At 59.4% G+C, this 24,843-nt stretch overlaps 1 protein-coding gene across 5 annotated transcripts; it reads right to left on the bottom strand.

Moving 5' to 3' along the window:
- Positions 1–743: 743 nt before the first annotated feature.
- Positions 744–21,048, bottom strand: ZBTB7A (zinc finger and BTB domain containing 7A). Of its 5 annotated transcripts, none has more exons than XM_055429564.2 (3): positions 20,756–21,048; positions 9,864–11,137; positions 744–5,805 (listed from the first exon to the last, which is right to left on the bottom strand). In XM_055429564.2, the coding sequence occupies exons 2-3, from the start codon at positions 11,120–11,122 to the stop codon at positions 5,280–5,282; spliced, it is 1,785 nt and encodes a 594-aa protein (XP_055285539.1). In that variant the 5' UTR covers positions 11,123–11,137; positions 20,756–21,048; the 3' UTR covers positions 744–5,279. The 5 variants fall into 5 exon arrangements, with proteins under 5 accessions (XP_055285539.1, XP_055285540.1, XP_055285541.1 ...); XM_055429565.2 differs by lacking the exon at positions 20,756–21,048 and adding an exon at positions 19,510–19,848; XM_055429566.2 differs by lacking the exon at positions 20,756–21,048 and adding an exon at positions 19,192–19,472.
- Positions 21,049–24,843: the final 3,795 nt, after the last annotated feature.

Raw genomic sequence — 24,843 nt, forward strand, 5'->3', positions numbered from 1 at the left:
GGTAAGTGACCTCACCATTGATGGAGGACCCCTGGAGTCGTCACTCTGCAACCTCCTAGCCAGGGCCTCCCAGGCCATGGTGGCCCCTTCATCACCCCACCCCTACCCCAGCCCTGCTGGTCCCAGTGAGTCTAGAAGACAGAAGTGGGAAGGACCCTCCCAGGGCCCCGAACCAGAGGTGGGGGTTGCAGCCTCTTGACGGCCCCCTCCCAAGTGAGTGGGCCCTGGACTGACTCCCCCACCATGAAATGTATGGGGAGCGGTCAGCTCAGATCTTAGAGCATGTCAGCAGGGCCCTCTGGCAGACTTGGGATTCCCTGGCCAAGGCCACCCCACCCAGGGCCTCCAGAAGCCCTGCAGGTGACCAAGGAGCCTGCCCGGCCAGTTCTCCCTGTCCACCCCTGCCCTCACCATTCCTCAGGTCCCTTCCTGGTGCCACCCACCCGTGCCTGGAGGGTACAGGTCACCTCCTCTGTAGAGGCCCCCGGGTCTGGCACTGCTGGTGACACCTACCCCTCCCTAGGAGCCCAGAGGTGGGGTCACTGCATCCAGGCCTGGCAGGAAGAGTCAGGTTGAGCTAAGGAACACGAATAGGCAGAGCCTCCAAAGAGTGTGGACAAGGGGCCCAGCCCCTAGGGAAGGGGCCCCCCAACCCCCCATCCCCACTCCCCTTTCGCCCTCCCCCCTCCCCAGCCCGCAACAAAACACAAAGAACATCAAAATCAGGCAACTGAGACAGCAGCGGTCATAACAGGCTGCGTTTAGTGGTTTTTTTTTTTTTTTATGTACAAGAAAAATGATTTTTTTATCTAGTTTTTCATCATCTTTTGTCTTTTTGTTTTTTTATTATTATTACTTTTAAAGCTTCTCCCTCCCCACCCCCAAAAAGTGCATTTTTATCAATTGATTTTTTTTTTAATCTCCCACACTTTATAAAGACTCTCAAATACAGTCTCTGGAATGTCTGCTCTGTGCTCTATGCCCCCCGTGGGCACCACCCCGCCCTGCTCCACCAGGCCTGGCCCCCCAAAGTCCAAGGCACCTCATATCTGTGGGCCCGGGTGGGGCAGGGGGGACCCGTGGCCGCAGCCTTCAGGCAGTTCCAGCTGCGGGATGGGGGTCTCCCCAGGCCCCGCCCTCTCCAGCCCTGCCCCCCACCCCCCTGTAAATCTATGTATTTAGTGCGAGCTAGTCTCACTCTGAGGTTATCACTCCTGGGGTGCCCCAGGCCCTGACCTGTCCTGCACCAGCCAACATCCCCCTACTCCCGCTCCAGGAAGGCTGCTTCCTCAGCTTAAATAACTTTTTAAAATAAAACTGCAAATATAAATATCTTTCTTTCTCAAAAAATAGGATTTTTGCTTTTTTGTGTGGATTTTTATTTTTTTCTCCTGCTCTTCCTTTCAGTCTCTCAGTTTCCCACCTCCTGCAATCCTGGCTTCCTGAACTGCCTTGGTCCTGGAGGGGCCCCTGCCTCTGTCCCACCACATGGGATGAGATGGATCTCAGTAGTGCAAAGACTCCCCCAGAGGACCCTCTAAGGGGCTGGGGGCTCCTCCCCCCACCCAAGACCCCGCTCCAGAAAGGAAAGGGACAGCCAGGTACAAACAGGGTGACAAGACAGGAGGGCCATGAGGGGTCTCCTGGGCGAGCCGGCCATGGTGGGGGGGACAGACTTTGGTATGGCCCCAGGGGAGCCTGCCTAGGTACAGGCCCAGACCCACACCCTTGCCAGGCTGGGCCTGGTCCGGCACTTTACATTCACTGGTTTTTAAGTTTGTTTTTTTTTTCCTTTTTTATTTTTTTCTCTTAATCTCAAAAGGCAGGGTGGGGATCAAGGTGGGGGGCTAGCCAGGGGCAGCAGCAAGTATGCTAATTCTCTTTCTCTCTGGTCCTGCAGGCTCGAGACGGCTCCAGGTGAGGGTTCTGGCCCCCACCCTTCTGCCAGGCCCACCGCTGCCCCCAGCCCCGGGGTGCCCCCAGAGCCCCCACCTGGAGCTCCCCCTGTGCCTGGACCTCACTCGCACGCGCGCGCGCACACACACACACACACACACACATCCACTCAGCTTCACCAAGATGATGGAAATAACAATTTCGCTGTTTTTCTTTTTTTCTTTTTTTTTTTTGTACCAGGCAGTTAAAAAAAAAAAAAAAACACCCCAAAAAAGAAACCACAAAAAAAAAAAACAACCAAACAAAAAAACTTTTTGCTGTGTCCTTTCTGAACAGTCAGCACGTTCCCCCTCAAATAGTTTTTTGTTTGTTTGTTTCCTGAAACGCGAGAATTCAGCAGTTATCTTTGGCAACACTTTATCACGACCTTAATTTAAAGAATAAAAATAAAATTGATCCACGTCTATATACAGTATGTGATTGCGCGGAGTTGGGGGTGGGGGGCTGAGCTGGGAGGGTGAGGGGGTCCCGGCTTTGGGCCCATGCAGATGCTGTGGTCCCCCGAGACAGGCTAGCGGGCGGTCGGCAAGAGGGGGGTTAAGGCGGAGTGGGTGGGCAGGGCTGGCAGAAGCTGAGCGCAGAGCTAGGGGCAAGGATTTAGTGCAATTCCCAAGGAGGTTTGTGTTAAAGTGTGCTCGGCAGGGGGTTCAGCCCTTGGCCCCACTCCCCACCCCGTAGTCCTAGAGGCCTGGATTCCCCTAAGTCAGGTCGCCGCCCCCCGGCCAGGACGACAGCTGTGATTTTTCAGTTGGTTTTATTGCGAGGGGGTGTGTGGGAGAGGGCTGAGCCCCTCAGGGAACCTCTCTGGGAGCTGGGGTGGGGTGGGGGTCCCTGGCCTGGGCACTCGAGCTCGCCTCAGGACACTGGGGTGTGGACGGGGCCACCCGGCCCTGGGCTCCCCTGCCACCCCCCTCAGGAGGGGGTGTCCTGAGACATTTGGGGGGCTGATGGGCTCGGGGGGTAGGGGGAGCAGGAGGAAACAAAAACTATCCTGTAGAAACAATGATGAAAGTTGCCTTCTTTAAAAGCTTCCCTTTAAAAACAAGAACAAGATAGGGTCTGTCACAGAACAGAGGGGTGCGGGGTGACGGGCTAGTGGCTGGAAGTGGGAGGGGGCAGGGATGCTCCTGCACCTCGGGCTTTTGACTAGGAAGGGTCTCAGCTCAGCAGAGTGTCTATTTACAGGGCCCCACGCTAGGGTTGCATATGCGACAGGGGGTTAGGGGTTGGGGGAAGGGTGCCCTGGCCTCTGGCAACATGGTCTCCCCAGCCCTGGTCCCAGTCCGTGGCCTGTGGCTCGGTCAACACCGGGCCTTTGGGGGGGTGGGGGCCAGAGGCTGGGGGGAGGCAAGTGCCAGCCCCCAATTACAGTCAGTGCCTTTGAGTAAAAAGAGGGGTGCAGGGGGAATCTAAGGCCCTGGAGGTGGGGCCCCCTGCTGCCCACCTCAACGGGGATTGTGGATCCAAGATGGCAGCTCCCCGGTGGCCACAGGAAGGGCGGCCATGTTGGAGGTTGGGGGACAGCAAGGGTGGGTGTGTGTGTGTGGGGGGGACAAGGGCAGGGAGACAGGAATGCTCTGGCTGGTTGGAAGGCCAGCCTCTCTCGGGCCCATCCCTGAGCTGGGGAGTCGGTAAGGAGGGTCCCCGCGGACAATGGTGGCCACTGTATGGCTAGCAGTTGATGAGACATCTCAAAACCTGAACCCAAAAAAGGGACAGAAGGGAGAAGGGGCGGGCTTGGTGGGGTGGGGGTGGGGGTTGGGGGACACGGCAGAAACATAAAAACCCCACAGTCCTGCCTGAAGGCAAGCCCCTGTGGTAAAGCACAAATGCCTTAGACGGCTTTGCCCTCGCTCGCCCGTGACTTCCTGACCCCCTTTGCTCACCTCAGGGAACAGAAGTGGATTCTACGTCTGTGGTGGGTTTGTCTTTTTATTATTTTGTACAAAAATAAATCGACTTTTAGGAATTTGTTTGCTCTCTCTCTCTCGCTCGCTCTCTCTCGCTCTTTTTTTTTTTTTTGTCTTTTTGACTTTTCATAGAAGTTGGTTGCAACTTGTAAACATTTTTTTTAAATTAAGATAAAGTGTAGTACCCGTTCTGTTACAAAGTGCCAAGACTCCTATTCGTGGTTGGTTGTCTTGTTGTTGTGTTTTTTTTTTTCTTTCGTTTTTGTAAAATCTTGTTTTTATTGCTTTTTGTGACACTGGAACTTCTGGACACTCTAGCTCCCCCATCCCTGACACTGTGAGACCCTGGGTTCCTGCTCTTGGCTCCTTCACCCCCTCGCTATCATCCGCTCCTCTGAGGAAAAGTATATTTTATATATATATATATATCTATATATAAATTTTGTCTTTAAGGAGGAAAAGAGGGGAAAAAAATCTAATAAAAAGTGCTTTTAAAAACTGGGAGAGGGCTGGGGAGGGGAGTGGGTGAAGACAAATAGTTTCCAATCTCCAAGCGTCTCACGGGGTCAGGGGATGAAGACAGGGGGTGGCAGGGACGCCCTGAGTGGTGGCCCGTTGGGTCCCGCCAGGTTGTAAGTGCCGTGAAGGAAGGCGGCGGGGGCCCTTGGGGAGTCACCCTGGCATCCCCCCATTCCCCATCTTCTTCCCTTTTTCCACGCCTGGAAATAAAATAGATTTGTGTTGCAGTGGCCAGGAGAGAATGGGGGCCCACAGGCAGGAATGGGAGGCAGTTGGAGAGATGGAGGGGGAGACCCCCACTTAGGAAGTGCCCTGAGGAAGGAGGGTGGGGGTGGGGATGGGGCCATTTTAACGTCCGCTCACAGTGGACAGAAATCATTTTTTAAGGTCTTATCTCAAAGACTCTAGAAACCAGTGAGGGAAGTAAAAGAAAAGACCACCTGGGTCCCCAGCTTCCCCCGAGACCACCCTCACCCCTGCCGGGACCTGGGATCCTGATCAGGCCTCAGATGGGACCCCAGACCCCAAACCCGGTGGCAGTGGTGGGGGGGGTCACCCGGGGAGTTCAGAATCCTTGTGTCCCACAAAAACCCCAAACCAAGCCCCGAAAGCCATCGATGGGGTAGGGGAGAAGCGGGGCTGGGGGCTGGGGGTGGGGTGCGGGTGGGGCAAGGGTCCCCGTGGAGGGGGAGAACGGTCATGAAGGAGAAAAATCGGAGAAAAGCACTACCCTAGATTCTGTGACGCTTCATATATATATATCTGTATATATATATATATAGATATAGATATCTGTATATAGATAGATTTTCTTTTTGTGTGTTTTTGGGGGGTGGTGGGTGATTTGCTCTCTCTCTCTCACTTTCTTGGGTTTGTTTTGCTTTTTTTGGTTTTTCAAGCGAGTCCGGCCGCAAAGCTGCCGTCGGCGGTGGCGGCCCTGGAGCCCCCGTCGCCTCCCCCTGCAGCGCTCGCTACATTCAACCTGCCCAGGCCATCGGGGCTGGCCTCGTCCTCCTCCTCGTCCTCGTCCTTAAAGTGCTTCTCCTGGCCGTTGCGCCGCGCGGCGGCGGCGTCATCTTCGGGCGAGCCGGGTGGGGCGGGGGCGCCAGGCGGTGGGGGCGCGGGGGCCCCCGGGGCCGGGGCGGGATCTGGCCCCCCGAGCGCGCCGCCCCGCACGCGGGGCTTGCGGCCGCGGCGCGAGGGCACGCCGTTGCAGCCGTCCTTCTTGAGGTGTCTGTGCAGGTGGTCGGAGCGCACGAACGTCTTGCAGCAGCTGTCGCACTGGTAAGGCCGCAGGCCGGTGTGCACGCGCATGTGGTTCTTCAGGTCGTAGTTGTGCGCGAAGGCCGCCCCGCACTGCTGGCACAGGTACGGCTTCTCGCCCGTGTGCTTCCGCATGTGCACCTTGAGCTTGTCCTGCCTGTGGACGGGCCGAAGGTCAGCGCGGGCGCTGGACCGCAGCCCCGCTCCGGGGATGGCAGCCCTGCCCAGCCCGCCCCACTGGCCTTGGAGCGGGAAACTGGGGCCTTCATTAAACCTGTCCCCTCTGCAGTGGAAGCTTGGAGTCTTAACCATTAGAACACCAGGGAAGTCCCACTGAAACCCCTTTCTTATCCATAGAAGGAGGAAGGGAAGACGCCTCTCTGCTGCCTGGGGTTCTGCCCAGTGGCAGACGCATAGCTTCACACTACAGGTATTTAAGCCTGCTAAGTGCGTGCATGCTTAGTCTGACTCTTTGCGATCCTATAGACTGTAGCCCTCCAGGCTCCTCTGTCCATGGGACTCTCCAGGCAAGAATACTGGGGTGGGTTGCCATGCCCTCCTCCAGGGGCTCTTCCCTACCCAGAGATCAAACCAGGGTCTCCTGCATTCCAGGTGGATTCTTTACCATGGATTCTTTCCCTGAGCCACCAGGGAAACCCTGTTCCAGGTGCTGAAAATGCTCCAGAGAACAAGGCGGAATGCCGTGGGTGCTGGAAGAATTGGTGACTGAGAGGGTTAAATAGTCCTGGTTTTAGCTCTGAAAGATCTCTGTCCTGGGAAACCCCTGGGTCACTGGAAATCCAGGGCAGTTGGTCATAGCAGTAATCAAGTCTCCCCACCCCCCAGTTCCTGTCAAATCCCCCCTCTCCTGCCTCACTCCGCTCTGGCCATGCTGGCTTCCTGGCTATGACCCCAGCACACCAAGAACCTCGAGCCTACATCAGGGCCCTCACACGTGCTGCTCTCATGACCAGAGGACTATTTTTCCTCTCAGATCTTCACAACTGAATTTTGGCCCAAATGTGACCTTCTCAGAGAGGCCCAACCAGACTCCTTCACTCTTGGTCCCTCGAGCTACCGCCTTGTTTCTCGTCTGTCTCCCTGTCTGAACTGTGAGCCACTAGAGCAGGGTATGATTCCAGGGTCCCTTCCTGCCCCTCACACCCCACAAACAGCAGTGTGGACCAGGCTTAGCCTGGGACCTCTGGCCTACAAAACTGATCATCTCATCAATTCTGGGGTTACCATGGTGCAAGTGTTGCTCTGTCCTGCTGAGCTCTTGAAATGTGACTGGTCCAAAATAAGGTGTGCAAGAAGTGCAAAAGGCACCCCAGATTCTGAAGACTTCCTTTACTCAAAGTGATGTGAAATATCTCATTTATAATTTTGCTTATTAATCATATGTTGAAATGGAACTAACAGATTATGCAAAGTATGATTAAGATTACTTTCACCTATTGCTTTTACTTTTTGAAAATGTGGCTGCCAGAGAATGTAAACTCACAGAGGTGGCTCACATGGCATTTCTATTGCACTATGCTGGTTCACACTGATGGGGGGTGGATTCCTGCCTGGAATCCACAAGGCAGGGGCAGGGACCTGGATCTCCAGAGGTCTGGCAAGCATCTGACATGCTCTGTGCTGCAGACTCCTGCGCTCTACTAAGTCCCTCTGGGTCTCTCCCTTCTGATGTCCACCAGACTGAGAACTTCTTCAGTGCCAGGACTAATAGACTCCTACTCATCCTTCAAAACCCCACATGAAATGCCCCTTTGCCTCCAGGAAGTCTTTCCCAACCCCAAGACAAAGGCCTGCACCCATCCCCTGCCACCACCTGGCCTCTTTCAGTCCCAAGTCTCTTCGTCTGGCACCACTCACAGAGCTGATGTCCCTGCTTGTTCTAACTCTTCTAGGCTCCTTGCTGTCCTGAGGATCAAATCCTGGCCCAATGCAACTAGACCCCTGACTACTCTCTGGCCTGTTACCCTCACATGAGCCAAGAGAATTTGGGCCACAATGAACTCAATGCTCCCTAGATTAACTGAGGCTGTCACCAGGAAGACGATAGCAATTGTCAGGCACTCCCCCTTCTGCCTGCTCAGAGACCACTAACATGGCCTCCCAGGTGCCCTGCTCACATCCTGGGGCCACGTCATGGAGGGAACAGGAGGGACTCAGACTATTCTAGCACCACACAGAGATTTCCCCAACTGAGGCTTAGAAGCTCAGAGAGGGAAGTGACTTGCCCTGAGTTGCACAGAGGGTTGGGGGCTGCGCCAAGGTGCGGTAGGCGGTGGAGGCAGCCTGGGTTTCATCACTTCAAGCCCCGGCCCGGGTAATTATAGCCCGGGCCGCCACAGGCCCCGCTTACTCAACTCTCTAGTGTGACTCAGAGGGGCCCCTAGGCTCCCCGGCCTGGAGGGGGGGGTGGGAGCTGGGGCCCTGGGTGGGGGTGGGCAGAGAGGAGCCAGGTGGGCATATGGGAGGAAGATGCTCCATGTCTCAGTTTCCCTGACTGAGGGAATTAGTAAACAGTAAACAGAATCAGCCCTGAGCTGAATGTGAGACGGTCAGGAGAACTCCAGATTAGATGAAACTGAGCCTTGGCAGGATGGGTGGTGGGGTGGGGGTATTACCTCTCCAGACCCAGGCTTGCTAGGTCTCCTCCAAGCTGCTCCTCCCAGGCTCAAAGATCCTGAGGGCAGGACCCCAGCTATCCCAGTCCACCCTCCCCATGTCTGGAGGGAGAGGAAGGACCCCAAGACAACCAGCACACCAATCTCACCAAAAGGGGAAGCCAAGCCACCAACTAGGTGGCTTGCCTCCCAGCCAGTGCCCTTTGCCCCTGCCTGGCACTCCTGGGTCCTGGAGTCCCAACCACACCCTCCTCTCCTGGCCTGCTGGGAAGGGGCCCAGGTACTGGGCCGGGGGTCAGCCCCCAGATTCTATCCCCATGGGGTGGGGCTGGGAAGCTGGGACAATAGCCTCTTTCTTCAGTCTGGGTGGGTGTGGCTGGGGGAACCCCAGGGCGGATGAGGGTAGGGGGTGATGCTGAGTCACCCAGCTTGGCAAGGCCCCCGCACCCCAGCCAGCCCCCCGCCCCCATTGGGCTGATCCACAAAGCCCAGCCTGCCACCTGTGGACTCCTAAAACCTGGCCTCAGACTCCTCCTCTCCAGGGACCAAGCCCAGTGACCCCCGTGCCCTCCTTCCTCCACTGGCTGTGGCCCATTCTGTAAGCTGAACCAACCTCAGGGCCTTTGCACTGGCGCTTACCTCTCTGCCTTTCCCTTCCCCTCTCCCTGTGGCTCCTGCCTTCTCCTCCTTTAGGTCTCAGTCCTCGGAGAAGCCTCCCTGTGGTGGGCAGCACCCACAGCTGCCCTCTTGCCCAGTTCTCTGCTCTTTTCCTCCCTAGCACTTTCTACCAATTCATGTTATCAATTCTGTGGTCATATCTTGCATATGCCCATCGCCCCATGGGGATTTTGGTATCTCACTACTTTGAGAACAGGGCCTGGCACCCGGCAGGCACTCGTACATGTTGGCTGAATGAAGCAGGTTCCCTGGGCTCAGGGAAGGCTTGTAAGTTAAACACAACAAGTTAAGCGCCCTGCTCCCAGTGGGGCTGTGGTGTTCTCCGAAGGCCCAGATTCTCCAGTCTGGAAAAGAACCACCACAGGGAAAAAGAAGAGCTATGTCAGGGACGTCCCTGGTGGTCCAGTGGTTAAGAATCTGCCTTGCAATGCCCAGGACGTGGGTTTGGTCCCTGGTCGGGGAACTAGGATCCCACATGCCTCAGAGCTCCTGAGGCCACAAGCACCACAGCCAGAGAATCCGTGTGCCGAAAAGAAAGATTTGAATGATGCAATTAATACCCGATGCAATAAATAAATAAAAATATTTTAGAAAAGAAGAGCTGCTCCTTGGTCTCTTCCTTCCAGCTTCACACATTTCGGCACCGCCTGGCACACTTTAGGTTCAAGTGGTCAGTCTGTTTAGGCGCTGTGTGCCCACTCCCGTCACAGGCTCTCTTGACAGGCACACAGGGGTGGGGGTGCACCAATGGAGAAGGCGCCCTTGTGGGGTGTTTTTGCACATGGAGGCAGGATGTGAACGTGTGTGTGCACCCATGATGGCATAGGGAGCCATGGGCGGCCACTGGACCAGGGGCCCCCGGGAAGCACCCCAACTCCCCACCGCGGAGGCGCCAACTCACCTGGTGAATCGGACCTTGCAGATGTTACACTCGTAGGGCTTCTCGCCCGTGTGGGTCCGGATGTGGCGCGGCAGCTTGCCGGCACCCTGGATGACCTTCTCGCAGATGGGGCACTTCTGGAAGGCCTTGGCCCGGATCTTCTTCTCCACCTTCTGTGACCAGGCCGGGTAGACGTCCCCGTCGTGGGCGCCGCTGAAGTACTTCAGGTAGTAGTCCACAACGCCCTTGTCGTCTGCCCGTGACTCCTCATCGCTGTCCCCCGCCGTGGCCGCCCCCGCCCGGCCCACCGACGACATCATCTGCTGCAGCAGCGTGCTGGCCGCCAGCCCGTCCGCATCAGCCCCGTCTGCGTCCTCGCCCTCAGCCGCACCTGACAGGAAGCCTGGAGAGTCGCCTGGCTCCGGGGCTGCCTCTGACAGTGAGGCCGCCTCCTCCTCCCCGCCCCGGCCATAGTGGCCGTTCTGCGTGGCAGTGGATGGTGGGACCACGGGGGTTGGGAAGAGGCCCCCTGCCGGGGCATCCTCATCCCGCTCTGGCCACAGACCTGGGTTGCTGTCGGCCTCATCCCCATCCCCGGCTGGGGGCCGCTCAGCCGGGGGGCCAGGCCCGTAGAAATCCAAGCCATTGCAGTCACCAGCAGCTACGGCGGCCACGGCGGCGGCCACGGCCTCCTTAGTGGCATCCAGGTCATCGTCGGATGCACCAAAGGCAGACCATGGGAAGGAGGCGGCCGCGGTGGCGGGCAGGCTGTTCATGGGATTGGTCTGGAAGAACTCGAGGTACTCCTTGGCGCGAAGGAGGTTTCGCTGATCAATTTGATCTACGAGGTCCAGCTGCCCGGCATCGGCGCCTGCGTCGGCTGCCAGGATCTGCCGGTCGAGGAGGTCAGCGCACACGTGGCTCACAGCTGGGATCTCGAGCAGGCGGGCGGCGCTGAGGATGTCGCCCACATTGGCTGTGCTGACAGTGAGCGTGGCCGTGTAGGCGAAGTCCATGAGGGCTGTGAGCGCCTCAGCGCTGACGAAGTCGATCTCGTACACGTTCTGCTGGTCCACCACAGCGCCTGATGTGAACAACTTCTTGAAGTACTGGCTGCAGGCGGCTAGCACTGAGCGGTGCGTGGGGAACTCACGGCCCTCTACCAGGATCACCACGTCACACAGCAGGCCCTGTGTCCGCTGCTCGTTGAGTCCACTCAGGATGTCACTGCTGTGGTCGGGGAACGGGATCCCGATGGGGCCGTCCACGCCGCCGGCCATCTTCCGCGCCGAGACCTGCAGCACCAGGGAGGAAGGGGTGGTCGTGAGGATCGGGGTGGAGAGATGGGGCCAACTGGCCAGGCAGCAGGACCCTCGGAGAGTAGTCCCCTCACCCCAGTCTCAGTTTCCTTGGCTCTGCATTAGGATGGTCTGCGTTCCGTGGTCATCACTGTGGGATGACACTGGCGAAACCCAGCCGGGTGCTTCAGAGATGAACACGAGCCCCCTCCCCTCTTTAATGGATGGAAAAGCCCAGCTGAGGGGCAGTTTGAAGTGGCATGGGAGCACACAGAAGGTGCTCAATAAATGCCCAGCATGAGTTGCATCCTAGTGAATCTGAGCACAGGTTTCTGCCCACCCCCTCTCTAGGAGGCTGGGGCGGTGACATAAGGCACCCACTGTACGCCATCCTGGCTGAGTGCTCAGCAGTCCCATAGGCAGCGTGGTCTCCACTGCAGAGGTGAGAAAGTGAGGCTCAATGAGTCCCAAGTCCCCATGTCTGCTCCTCAATTCAAACCCAGGGTGCCTGACCCAAGAGCCACTACCCAAACAGCGTGGCTGTCCAACCCTGCCTGGCCCCTCAGCCTCCCATCCCTGCCCGGCCCCTCGGCCTCCCTAACCTTCCCTCCTGCTGCTTGGTCAGGCCCGGTTCTCTTGGGGGGATCTGAGTCAGCAGGAAGGGGTGAGGCCAAGACCCGGGGACCTGGCCAGAACTATGGGGGCCGTGGGTGTGCCCTGGTGGGGTGGAGCCATGATTCTGCAAGAGGAACCCCTTCCTGCCGTGTGGAGCCCCCAGGACGTGGCTCAGCCCTTGCAGTGAATAATTGGGGGGAACCAGGCCACTGTCAGATGCTCCTCCCTGCCCACTTGAGCTGACCCTGTCAAGGAGTGATGGGGGGCCAGGGGCCTCCTGTCCACCTCCTGCCCGGCCAGTTCCTCTCCTTTTGACCACCCTGTCTGCACTGTTCAGCCTTGGACAAGACTCTGCTGCTCTTAAGGCCTCAGTCTCCCCATCTGTCAAATGGGCAGAAGCCTTTGGCAGAGCAGGGTCAGAGGAGGACTCAGTCTTGCCCCTCTCCCTGCCTCCTTTTTTCCGCCTTCCCCTGGGCTGTGACTCATCCACCCACTCGGGCGCTTGTGCAACCCCCTGGCTCCTGTCCCCACCCTCCACCCTCTCTGGGGAACCCCTGGCTGCCCAGAGCCACCCAACAAAATCCACATTCCTTGGGCCCAACTGGCCTGCTTTCAGGATGGAGCCCCCGCTTGTCCCTGGGGAGAGGGCCTGAATCCAGCCGTCCTCAGCCTCCCCGGGACCCCCAGCTGAGTGACCCAGCTCAGGTCTAACCCAATCCCTCCTGTTAAGTAGGCCTCTCGTGGGATGCAGGCGGCTGGCCCAGCCGGTCCCAAGGACCCAGGGCTGCCCTGGGAGTGGGGTCTGGGCCTTGGGACCGACACAGAGGCCTTTGTGTGGCGCGCAGGCAGCCAGTACACTTCCCGGGACGCCTCTCTCCACGGCCCGCCCTCTTTCCCGCCGACCGCACCAGCTGCTCAGCTCCCCCCTCTGTTCTGCCAGTCCGCGGTGGGTGCGGGGGGAGGCTCAGATGTGGTTGGGAGCAGGAGGATGGGGGGGCGCGACCCCATCCAAGGCTCGGCCACAGGAGGCCTCAGCAGAGCCCCCTGTGGCGGCTCCCACCCCCTGCCACCATCTGCCGTCTGGCCCCGGGCCCCTGGGAGTGAGTGGGCAGATGGGCCTCCGGATCAGACAGGCCTCGGCCCCTCCTCTGATCCGGGCCACCAACACGCCAAGATGGCCACCCTTGCCCTGCCTGCCAGTGTCCCTTCAGGTGTCTCCTGGGGCCTCTAGGTCGGGACCTGAATTGGTCCAGGTGACTCACCCCTGCCATGGCCACTCCACCCCCACCTCCCCACCAGGCCAGGCACTGGCGCAGACCTACTTCAAGTGCAAAGTCACCCAGCTGGGAAGGAGCGGGTTCCGTCCTTGAACCCATCCTGGGGCGATGGATCAAGCCCTGGGCCTGGGTCTCCACCAGCTGGAAGAGCAGGGCCAAGTGCACACAGCCTGCTGTGTGGGGCAGTCCTTGGGTCTGGACTGGGTCTGGGAGTCCGAGTCCCTGCCCTTCCCCAGCTGAGGCCTCTTATTTCCCCAGATAATCATCTGATATGAATTTGGGCAAACTCTGGGAAATAATGGAGGACAGAGGAGCCTGGTGTGCTGCAGTCTCCAGGGTCGCAAAGAGTCAGACACAACTTGGCAACTGAACAACAAGAAGTCACGTGAGACCTTCCTCTCAAGGGCAAGGCCTGGGGTAATGCGGGCCAAGGGAAGCACCCAAGAAAGCAGCGTGAGCCCCATTCACAGATGTGAACACTGAGGTCCAGAAACAGCTAGCCGCCAGGCCGAGAGCACCCAGCAAGGTTGACCCAGAAGCCCACAGAGGCGAGAGGCTGGTGGTCCCCAACCTTCCCCTACACACTTCCCAGCAAGCCGCAGCCTCTTTTCTCGGCCTGGAAACTAAACTGGCCACCAAGCCGCAGCCTCTTTTCTCGGTCTGGAAACTAAACTGGCCACCTTGCTTAACCCTCTCTCCAAGAACTCATGCCACCTGCCTGCCACGCCCCAGCCTGCTGTCCCCACAGGGGCCTCTCAGGGCCCTCCCTCTAAGAAAGGGGAGGAAGTCCGTCTGAGATGGGAGAGGGAGGTCAGGTGGGGTCCTGGTGGCAGAAAGCACTGATGCCTAAGCACCCACTGTGCGCCACAGCAGGGTCTCACCGGGAGAGCCCTTCCTTGCTCTAAGAGGCTCTACTGGCGGCACCTGACACAAAGTAGGTGCTCCCGCACTGGCGGTTTCCTCGGTAATGATGAGCCAACGAAACCTCTCTCCTTCAGGAAGCCCCACCCCCCACGCTGGCCGTATCCACACCCTCAACGGCCAGGGTCCCTGAGCTCAGGCCCACACCCACCCAAGGCACGGTCTTTCATCACAGCTCCACCCCCACACTTGCCTCCATGGGATTTCCGGGGCCGTTTGGTGCTGACTCGGCGGCCGGCCGAGGGGGCAGGCCTCGGCAGGCTCCTCCTGGGCTGGAGGTGGGGCGCCCTCCTCCCTCTTGGGCTGCTCCCAGGTCCCTCACCCGGCCCTTCCCTGGGCAGCACACAGTAGGGGTGCAGCAAACAGCAGGAGGAACCAAAGACCAAAGAGCTATGTACTGGAGTGAGCCCACGCCCAGCCCTGCCCACCTGGCTGGCAGGCACACCCAGTACCAGGGGACAGTGCCAGTCCCACCTCCAATCTAACCTAGGGTCACTTGCTGTGGCAGGCAGCTAGGACCTGGGCCAGCTTTGGGCCCTCCTCGGTCCCCTAACTTTTAAGACCTAACTGGACCCTAGGCTGTAGAGATGAGAAGCTCAGAGAGGTGCTAAGACCAGGGCAAGGTCACACAGCAGAGCAGTGGCCAGGCTGGGACTCAGATGCTCTGACCTGAGCTGCCAGCACTCACCCACTGGGGATGCAGGGTGAGGCTGGGAGCATCCAAACGTGGTCCCCAGAACATCAGGGGGCAAAGCCCAGGGTAGCGCCCAGGTAGAGGGTCAGGGGAAGGAGGCCGAGGAGTCCCCAAGGTCAGGTGAAAGGTGAGGGCTGGGGCCGGGCCTCCCCCTCCTACCCACACCCTCCAGGAAGGGGGTGGCCAGCAGCAGGTAGGCAGGTAACCGTCAGCTGATGCCTTTCTGGAGGAGAGTCCAGGGAGTTACAGGCTCCCACACCCACCCAGGGAGAGAACAAAAGGGAACTCCTTCAGGGACCTCTGACATCTACTATGTGCCACGGCAGCCCAGGAGCACATCCTGGTCCGTCCACCTCCAAGCTGGGAGATCTTGGGCTAAGAAAAGCACCTCAGTTTCCTTGGGAGTTGTGATGGTAGCAAAGGGTTCCACTCTAGTTCACTCAGTAAGCCTAGGCCTAGGACATACTATGTGCCAGTGACAGTCCCCAAAGGCCTGATGAGGTGGTTCGCCCCTTTTCTTGTGGATGGGGGTGGGGCTTTCAACTTCACTTCTGAACATTATACCAGAAGAAATCCATCTCCCTCTCCATCTACTATGTGCCAAGGAAGTACCAGGCAGGCCCCAGGAGAAAGCTGAGCCATCATCTAGAGGGAAAAAAACGGGCCCAGAGAGGGTAGGCGGCCGGCCCAAGGTCACACAGCAAGTCTGGCACCCAGGTACGGCTGCCAGGCCAGCGCCCGGCCGCCCCCACCCCCTCCCAGCCTGGCAGCCTGTGTTGCAAGGTTGGTCCTGACGGGTTACCCCGCCCTGACCTGGTGCCAATCCCTGCCTGGCCCGGTCCCCGGCCTGGGGTTTAATGGGACAGGAATGCAGCGTCCTGGTTGGGGGGTGGGGGGCACCAACGGCTCAGGGTGACTGTGGCTGCCAGCTGTCAGCCGGCCCCCTGCCCGCCTGTCCTCACAGGCCTCCCTCCGGGCCAGACACCAGCAAACAGGCCCTCGGCCATTTTATGTGTCCATTTATTGCCCTAAATGGGGAGGGGCTTCCTGCCCGGGCCTTAAAGGGCCAGAAGCAGGAAGGCTGTGGGCCCACTGGGAAGTGTGTGTGTGGAGACCGGAGGGGGTGGGGATTAGGAGGTCATGGGGCTCCTATCTGACCCCCAGCTCATGCGTGGGGCCAGGGCCCACCCTATTCCCACGCTCTGAGCGCTGTAGTGGGCCAGGAAGTGCAGCCCTGACACCAAGCCCAGGTTTCAAGAGGAAGCCCTGAGAAGACAGATCTGTTCTCAGTGGAGGTGGAAGGAGTAAGCTTCCTGTCACTGGGGGTAACCAAAGTTGGGCTCCATGGAAGCCCACCAGTGTCTACCCTGCCCTTAGCTCAGGTTGCACGTGCTTATCCAAGATGCCCAGAAGAGGCTTGGGTGACTTCTAGGACCCTTGCCCCTTTCTTCATCCAGATCGCTCCCTCATGCCCTCCGCAGAGGCTGGCTTGTCACCCGGAGGCACCACCCCTGCCCCCACCTGCAGGAGCAGGTGGAGGGCTCAGCCTGGAAACGCACAGAGGGGCACATGGCCCATGGGGGCCACAGGCTCCTGTGCTTACAGATCCAGCCCTTCCCAGCTACCAAACACATCCTGACAGGAGGTGGGACAGGGCTCTGTTTTCCAGTCGAACCAGAAAGGCGTGGGTGGGGACACTTCCACCCCGTGGCTGTTCCCGGCCTGCTGGGGGACAGATGGAGGGCCTGCTTCTCTGGCCAGATTCTCCAGAGGGCGCCTTCCGCACTCTGTTGCTTCAGAAACTTGGGCCTCAGGCCCCCCAGGGCCGGGGCTGTTCCCCCAACAGGTCTTGGTTGCCTCCGCGTCAACCCTCACAGCTCTGGGAAGTGGCACCTGTGATCACCACCCCACTTATGGGCCAGGTCACTGAGGCAACCTGCCCAGGTCGCATGGTGGAGCAGGATTCGAACACAGGTCGTCTGTCTGGCTCCATCTCGCCTAACTAGTCCTTCCAGGGCTCCACCCACCTGCCCCCACACACACTGCCCCAGGTGCCAGCAGGGGACTAAATCCCCCCACCCTGGGGGCCTTGGGGGCTGAGGATAGCTTATTCTCACACCCCCTCAGAACTGCCTTATGACAGCCCAGGAAAAAAAGGGAGAGGTCTGCCTAAGGTCACGCAGGGAGCCTGGGGCCAGGCTGGAGTCCAGCTGACACCTGTGAACTCGGGGGGGGGGGGGGGGGGGGGGCTTCAGAACGGAAATGCAGGAGGGGCTCTCCTGGGCCCTGACACCACCCAGCAGACACGTGACAAACATCCCTGGAGAATCACGGAGTATATCCTCAGAACAACGCTTTGGGGCTAAATGTAATCTCCCCATTGTAGTGATGGCCACACTGAGGCTGGCGAAGGGGAGGCAACCTTCCTAAGTGGACCTCAGATGAAGGTGAGGGAGGGCCGGGCTGAGACTGGACCACACTGGCCCCCACCCAAGCCTGTTCCTCTGGCCTCCACTGCCCAGGGCTGTGGCAGCTCAGTTTATGGTCTATCAGGTGCCTGGAGCACAAGGTGACAGGTGGGGGTGTGTGTCATAGTCACACATACCCCCCAACAGGATCTCTGCTGCACCCTAAGCTGACCCAGGTGCTTCCTCCACAAGGGAGGGAAGGAAAGGGAGCACAGGTGGGCCTGCAGGCAGTACATGGGGGAATTGACAGTAACCTCATTTTACAGAGAAGGATGCTCAGGCTCCGAGAGACCATGGGACCTGTCCAAGGTCACAGAGCAAGTGGGCCAGAATCTGAAACCCCAGTGGACCCCCTTCTCGGGCCAGCTCTGCTTCAGAGGGCCTGGCCCCAAGTCTTGGCTCTGTGAGGCAACCTGGGACTCTTCGGGAATAATGGGTTGTAAAACACACACAGTCCCCAGGGACCAAGGTGCCAAGGGGTGGAGCTGCAGCTCAGATGGGGTGGGAAGGGCCTGTGACGCTGAGGCTCCTGCTGTGTGACCTTGGACACCTTGCCTCCCCTCTCTGAGCCTCACTGTCCTCTTGGGGCAGAGGCTCCATCTGGCTGACAGGTGCCTACTGTCAACCTCCAGGCCCTCTGTAAGACAGGTGAGCAGGTGCCCCTTGGCTGTGACATGCAGAGAACTCTAGACACCACCTGAGCTGGGAGGTAGGACCAGAAGGGTCAGACCCAACCCTGGTTGGGTGACCTTGGCCTGCTCTCTGCTTCCCCCAGGCCTCAGTCACTCCTGCCCCATTCGGCACCGTTCTGAGGCTTGTCTAAGCCCCTGTGGCCCCACGCTTGTATTGGGCCTTCCTTCCTGGCCTCAGTTTCCCTCACATGGCATCAGGGACCACCTCCAGCCCAACCGACTCTGGGTCAGTCACAAGGGTCCAGGGAAAAGGAAGGAAGGAAAAAAGCCCACAGAATGACTAGCTCTTGCCTGGAGAACTCTCCCCAGTGGATGGGGCTTGAGCGCGGCCAGGCCTCAGTCTGTCACACAAAGAAAAGGGTGCAGGGGCTCCCTGCAGCCGCTCAACCGTTGCTGAGGGCCTGTGCTAAGGGCTGTGTGGCTCCCCGCCCGGGCCAGGGAGCTGACTGGCCACCACGCAGCCAATCAGGACTGAATAATAAATACCCCCCCAAAGTGACCCACGAATTAAAATTTCAGTGTCCCCGATGGCTCCTCTTTCCTTCATTAGGCATGCGGATCCCAGGGCTTCGCTCTTCCAGCCACCAGCTCCTGCCCCCACCCCTTCTCCCCCAGGCTCCCGTCTCCACAGCGATGGCTGGAGGTAAACAGAGCCCCGAGCCCAGCCGATAAGTGCCAGCCCTGGGTGATCTAAGTGCCCCCCTGGGGGTGGCCCACGGGGGAGATGCCCCCAGCCTGGAGCCCTGGGGGCCTGGGCAGCAGCAAAGCCCAGCCTGGACTCCCCAGTAGGAAGTGATCCACTGACCCTGGGGAGGGCCCCCCCAGTGTGGGAGCGGCGCACTCGGGGTTACGCCCTGGCCCTGTTGGTGGGGTGGGGGGGTGCTGACACGGAATCCCGGACGCCCTCTCCGGCCAGGCCTGCTCCAGCCCCGCTCTGGGAGGCGGGGCGGGGGGGGGGGGTTGCAAACCAAGCTCGCCACCCATGGGTGAGCCAGGTGGGCACACCCGGTGGAGGGGCACCAACAGCTCTCTCACTTCCGCCGCCTGGCGAGGGGAAGAGAGGAGTTGCCTGCCTCCCCCTGCCACCCCGCCAAGTGCTGGCTACCTTCCCCAAACATTCAGCAGGCGCCCACTGGGTGCCTAGGCCCGGTTGGACAGCAATATCTTGCTGCGGGCTACTGGACTCCCCCACCACCGGCCAGCCGGCGCGGACAGTGCCTCCCAGTACCCGCAAAGGCCTGGGCCCAGGGGGGTGCAGCAGTCCCAGCGCTCAGCTCCGGCCCCTGCCTGGTTCCCAGGCCCGGGGCTGGGGGAGGGGGCCAGTTCCTAGGCCACGGAAGGAGGCAGGGAGGGCGAGGGAGAGGGCCGGATCCCACCAGCTTACCCCCTCCTCTGCTCGGGCTCAGGGTTCGCACGTGGTGGTGGCGTCAAGGGGAAGGAGGGGTGTCCGGGCCAGAGGAGACGGGGTCACGCGCTTTGGGGGCGCGGGCGGGGGACAGGGGTGCTCTCTGTCCCCTCACCCGGGGCCAGGGCCGGACGGCCGCGCGGGCAGGGCAAGGGGCCAGGCCGGTCCCCCCGCCCAAGGCTGAGTCAGGCCCGGGCGGGGGCAGGAAGCGGCCCCCTCCCCCGCCCCGGCCGCAGCGCGCAGCCCCCGTCCCGGCCCGTGGGCCCCCACCGCGCCGCCAGCGCGGGGTGCTCCTACCTCCTTCCCGGGGCAGCGGCGAGGGGGCCCGGCCCCGGCGGCGGTGGTGGCGGCGGCTGCGGCTGGGCTGGCTCCCTCCGAGGGGCCGGGAGGCGGCAGTGAGCCTGGCCCCGCGCCACCCCCCGCCGCCGGCGGCCAATCCCCACCCGGGCTGGGGGGAGGGCGATGCAAATTACCCCGGATCTGGGTCCGCCCGCCCGCCTCCCCCACACCCGGGCCCAGCCTGCACTAGGCCGCGCATCCCCGGGCTCGCCTGCGCCTCGCGGCCGCCCGGGCCGCCGCCCTCCCCGGGGAGCGCCGGGTGGGTGACCCCCCCCCGGGGGCGGGGGGCTGAGGGGAGGGGGGCTGGGGACGGTTACACAACCAGGCGGGGAGGGGCCCCGGGGCGGGGAGGGGGCCGGCCCGCGGGCCGCGCAGCCGGAAGCCGGGGACCGCCACCGGCCCCCGGCAAGGGGAGCCCGGCTCCAGGCCCCGCCCCCGGGCCGGCAGGGCCCGCCCTCGAGCCGCGCCGCGCTATCGGCCCGTGGTCATTGGCTCGCCAGCCCGCCGCTCACCGCCCCTCCTCCGCACCGCCCCTACCCGCGGACCGCGGCGGGCTGCCGGCGCAGGGCACCCTGGAACTAGTAGTCCTAGCCGCCTGCCACCTGCCAGCCACAAGCGCGAGGGAACTACGAAGCCCAGAGGCCCCAGCGGCCGCGCCCGCCCACCCGGACACCCCACCCCTTCCCCCTCCTTTGCAAAGCCCCCCTCCCTGTTTTTTCAGCCCCCTCCCCCCTATTCCCCATGGAGCTCAATCCTGGCCAACTCCAACGTTTGCACGCAACACCGAATAGGCCCCCGGGGGGCAAGAGCGCCCCCAGTACCCAGCTGCAAACTTAGCACGCGACGCGCCCCCTATCTCCCCACGCCGGCTCCCCCCACCCTCAATGCAGCCCCGCTTCCCCTCCCCCTCTCCCCGCGCGTCTGGGAGCCCCCAAAAACCATGCACGGAGGCGGGGGGGCTGCCGCACAAACCCGTGCACTTCGCCCCCAATACCCCCTCCCGGGCGGCGCCCCCTCCCCGAGCTCGGGATCCAGGGCGCCTCCCGCCTCCGGGCAGCTGCCAACCACCCCCTCCCCTGAAACTTGCGGAACGTCCCCGGCTCCGGGGATCGCCCCTTCCCGAGAGGGCAGCGGTGGGCGCAGTGCCCCCGGCCCGTCCCCGCCCTGCACCCGGCGCTGGGGGCCGCGTCGGGCGCTGACTTACCTCGCGGGGCCGGGCCGGGGCCGGGGCGCGCGGGGCCGGGGCCGGAGTTCGGACTGGGTTCCTTGGCCGCTCGCCTCTGGGGTCCGCGTCTCGCTCTCCTCTCTCTGGCTCTCCCCTCGTCGCTCCCTCGCTCCGGCGGCGGCGTCACTGCCCCTACAGTAACTGTACAGTACAGCCAAAGCCCCGTATGATGCTCGCGACTCCCTTCCTGGTTTCTCCGAGGGCAAGAGGGGTCCTCCCTTGTCTTAAAGGTGCCGCAGCCGCCGGCCCCCCCCACGCCCTGCCCGCCCCCCCCACCCCGGCCTCAGAGGCTAGAACAGGCTCGGCAGGTCCCCTCTTGCCACGTCTCTGCCCTCCCGTGGGGCTTCGCCCGCTGCGCCGGGGAGACCGGGCTGTTATTAGGTTTTGTCAAGTTGGGGGGGGGGTCCAGCCCGCCCCCGGGGCAACCCCCCTCCTCTGACCTCTCCGCCCCGCTGCGCGGCGCCGTGCCAGCCTGCCAGCTTATCTGGCCCCAGAGCTCCCCGGGGCGCGGGGGGAGCGGGCCCCCCGGGGTGGAGGGGGGGTAGGGGCCTCCAGATAAACAGGCCCCCAGCCTCTGCGCGGAGGCGGGTGCGGGGGGGCGCGGGCTTTGCCCCCGACGCCTGGGGCGTGGCAGGATGGCAGCGGGGGCGGGGAGGGCTGTGCGCACTGCGAGGACCGACGCGGGCGTGGGTCGCGGCTGCCCTGGCTGCTGGGGGTGGGTAGGGGGCGAAGGGGTGGGGACCGCGGGCCTGGCGCCCGCCCTCTCCGGGAGCCTCAGTTTGCCCAGCTGCGGAAGGGGACCCGGGGGCGGGCTTTCGGCTGACGGCTCGGGTCCGCTGGGCTCCCGGGTCCCTAAATGAAACAGCCAACCTGCTCGCCCGCGATTATATAAAGGAGTCGCCTCCGCCCGCTGCGCCAAGGGGCGTAGCGGGGGAAGGGGTTGGCGAGGGGCGGGCTGGGCTGTTGTTTTCCCGGCTTTCCAAGTTCCCCCACCCAACTGCGGGCCGCTGGGCGGGACGCGGCCCCAGCCCCGGACGCCTGGGTCCTGCGGTCCGCTCCCGCAAGGGTCTGCGTGGCTTGGGAGGGGCGGAGGTGGAGAGTGGGGAGGCGTTGGCTCAGCCCAACTTTTTTTTTTTCCCCTGTCCATTTCTCCCACTTCCTCCCCGGTCGTGGGAGAGGTCCGGCGGGGGGACGGGGGAGGGGGAGGAGGGGGACGAGCGCTGAGAACAGACTGACCCGGCCAGGCCCGCTGCCCGCTGCACACAGTAGGCACCCGAGGACGGCTGGCTGGTGCAATCAGCCGCCTGGCGGAGGCTCTGCGCCTCAGTTTCCCCCTTCCTCATTCCCTCGGTCGGAGAGGGCTGGCACCTGCTCCACAGCGGTCTTTTACTGAGCGCTTTTCAGGTGGCTGGCTCTGTCCGGGGTCCTGTTTACTTCCATTCCAACATCTAATGCCATGACCATGATCATTATTTCTTTTTATTATCATTTTTTACCACCATTACCTTACAGGCAGGAAACTTCCACTGCCGTTAGTGAAACGCACGTCTGTCCTTCTCTGACTTCAAAGCTTTCCACCTCTCCACCCCAACCTTCGGCAGCTTACTGCCTCTCCACTCCCAAACGGGGTGAATGGGCTTTGTAATAATAATTTGTCTTTAAGGGGAAACCCTGGAGGTCCCCAGAAGGGAAGTGACAGCCCCAGGACTTGCAGCCTGAAACCAGCCCCTGGGTAGGTGGAAAGGGACTGAGGGAGGGGCCACAGCCGTCCAGAGTGAGGGCGGAACCCAGGGACTTTGCTCTAACGACCCTACCTGGGAAATAAGCCCTCTTCCTTCTTTAAACCACCCTCTCATCCACCCTGGGAGGAGAAGGGCCAAGCAGAAACAGAATTTGCAGGTCCCAGGATAGCACTTGGGCTCTGTAGATACCCTAAGCTCAGACCTTCGTCCTAAATGGTCTTATTTGCAAGCTCCACCCACTCAGCCAGAGAAGGGTGACTCAGTGTCCCCTCTGTACCACCCAGCCTCAAATATCTGGTACTCTTCTCAGCAGTTGATAACCTGACTCAGAAGGGGCAAGAGAACTTACATGTAAGATTGGCATTGAATCTAATCCTTATCAGGCCCCAGGAAAGAGCAGGGATTATGTGATTTCCATTTTACATTTGAGGAAATTGAGACCCAGAGAGGGAGAGAGCCCAAGGATATTGGATCCAGCTTCATCTGGCTTTGGACCCTGCCAGAGGGTCTGCAGGCAAGTCCTTGAAGAAATGCCAGGATGGCATACCCTGTGCCCATTCCTGCCCCTGCAATGAAAAGAGAGGGAGGTGGGTAAAGCTTTGTCCTAACTCTCACTCCTCAGTCCCACCCACTCCCCTGCCCCCTAAAAAGATACCCAAGCAGATGCTAGTTGAAAAACCTAATGAAGTATAAAATTGAGTTGCTGTGTGACCTTGGGCAGACTACTTAAGCTCTCTGATCCTCAGAGTCCTCTGTAAAGAATAGTTGTAGAGAGACTTCCCTGGTGGTCCAGTGGTTAAGACTTGAAGCTTCCACTACAGTGGGGCACAAGTTTGATCCCTGGTCAGGGAACTAAGATTCCCTCAAATGCCACAACATGGCCAAAAAAATAATAAAACTTTTTAAAATTTTTATTTTAAAAATTAAAAAAGAGTAATGGTAGAGACTTCCTAGGGTTGTGACAAAGGAGAATCAAGATGGTACATGTAACATACTTAAACAGCATGGTACTTGCTGGTGGGAGGTCCTCAACACAGGACAGATGGAATTATTACTTTTATTTGGGCCATACCCTGACCACCATGCCCTGTTCCTGGCCAGGATAGAGGCGAGACCCACATCTCCCAAGGTGAAAACTTCACACACACTCAAGGCATTTTTTTTTTTAATTTCATTGGCAGACCCTTACTTAAGATGCTTGGCTAAAGGATTCTTGGAATGTATCAGGACCAACTCCATCATAGCAATAAAGCAATATAAAAATTGTTAAATACTTGAAACTTGCCTCAAAATAGATTTGGTCTAGGATGAGTTGTAATACCAGCTCTCCTTTTCTGAATTCCACTTTTGTGTGCTATTTTAGTCCATCTGTGGAACCCGGAATTGTCATCCCTTATGTACACGATAAAGACATTGAAGACCCAGAGAGGGTAAACTTGGCAAACTTACCAAATACACACAGCATTTGAGCAGAGGGACTTGAATTCCAATTACAAGGGCTAGGTTGCAAAGTTATATAACATTTGAACAGATAATTCTTTTGACCATCAACAGCGATTGCTTTTGGGATGGGGAGCAGACTGAGATAGATCCTGTTCACTCTCTTTGATCTTTTGAATTTTGTATCCTGCACTTATGACTTATAATAAAACAAAAATTATGTCTAAAGTATTTTGAACCTATGTGTTTGAAAGAACACCATCGAGAAAGTGAAAGAAAAACCCACAGAATGAGAGAAAACATTTGCAAATCGTAGATCTGATAAGAGTCTACTCTTTACATGATATATAAAGAACTCTTAAACTCAACAATAAAAACATTACCAATTTTTTTAATAGGTAAAGGATTTAAATAGACATTTCTAAAAAAAGAAAAGAAACATAAATAACCAATCAAGCTCATGAAAAGTTACCCAATATCACTAGTCATCAGGGAAATGCAAATCAAAACCACAAGGAGACACCACTTCGCTCCACTAGGGTGGCTGAATCAAAAAGACAGACCAAAACAAGCATTGATGAGGATGGGGGAGAGACTGGAACCCTCATCTGTAGCTGGTGGGGACATAAAATGTTACAGCTGCTGTGGAAAAGAGTTTGGCAGTTTCTCAAGTGTTAAAAGAGACAGCCACCATACCATCCAGCAATTCCACTCCTAGGTGTCTCTACCCAAGAGAAATGAGTACACGAATATCTATAACAGCATTATTCCTAATAGCCAAAGGTAGAAACAGTCCAGATGTCCATCAACTGATGAATGGATAAATCAAATGTGGTCCATCCATACAACAGAATATTATTCAGCCTTAAAAAGGAGTGAAGCACT

The sequence above is a fragment of the Moschus berezovskii genome, chromosome 8 (genome assembly GCF_049115385.1).
Source record: "Moschus berezovskii isolate FMDL1 chromosome 8, NW_MosBer_1.0, whole genome shotgun sequence".
Classification (NCBI taxonomy): Eukaryota; Metazoa; Chordata; class Mammalia; order Artiodactyla; family Moschidae; genus Moschus; species Moschus berezovskii.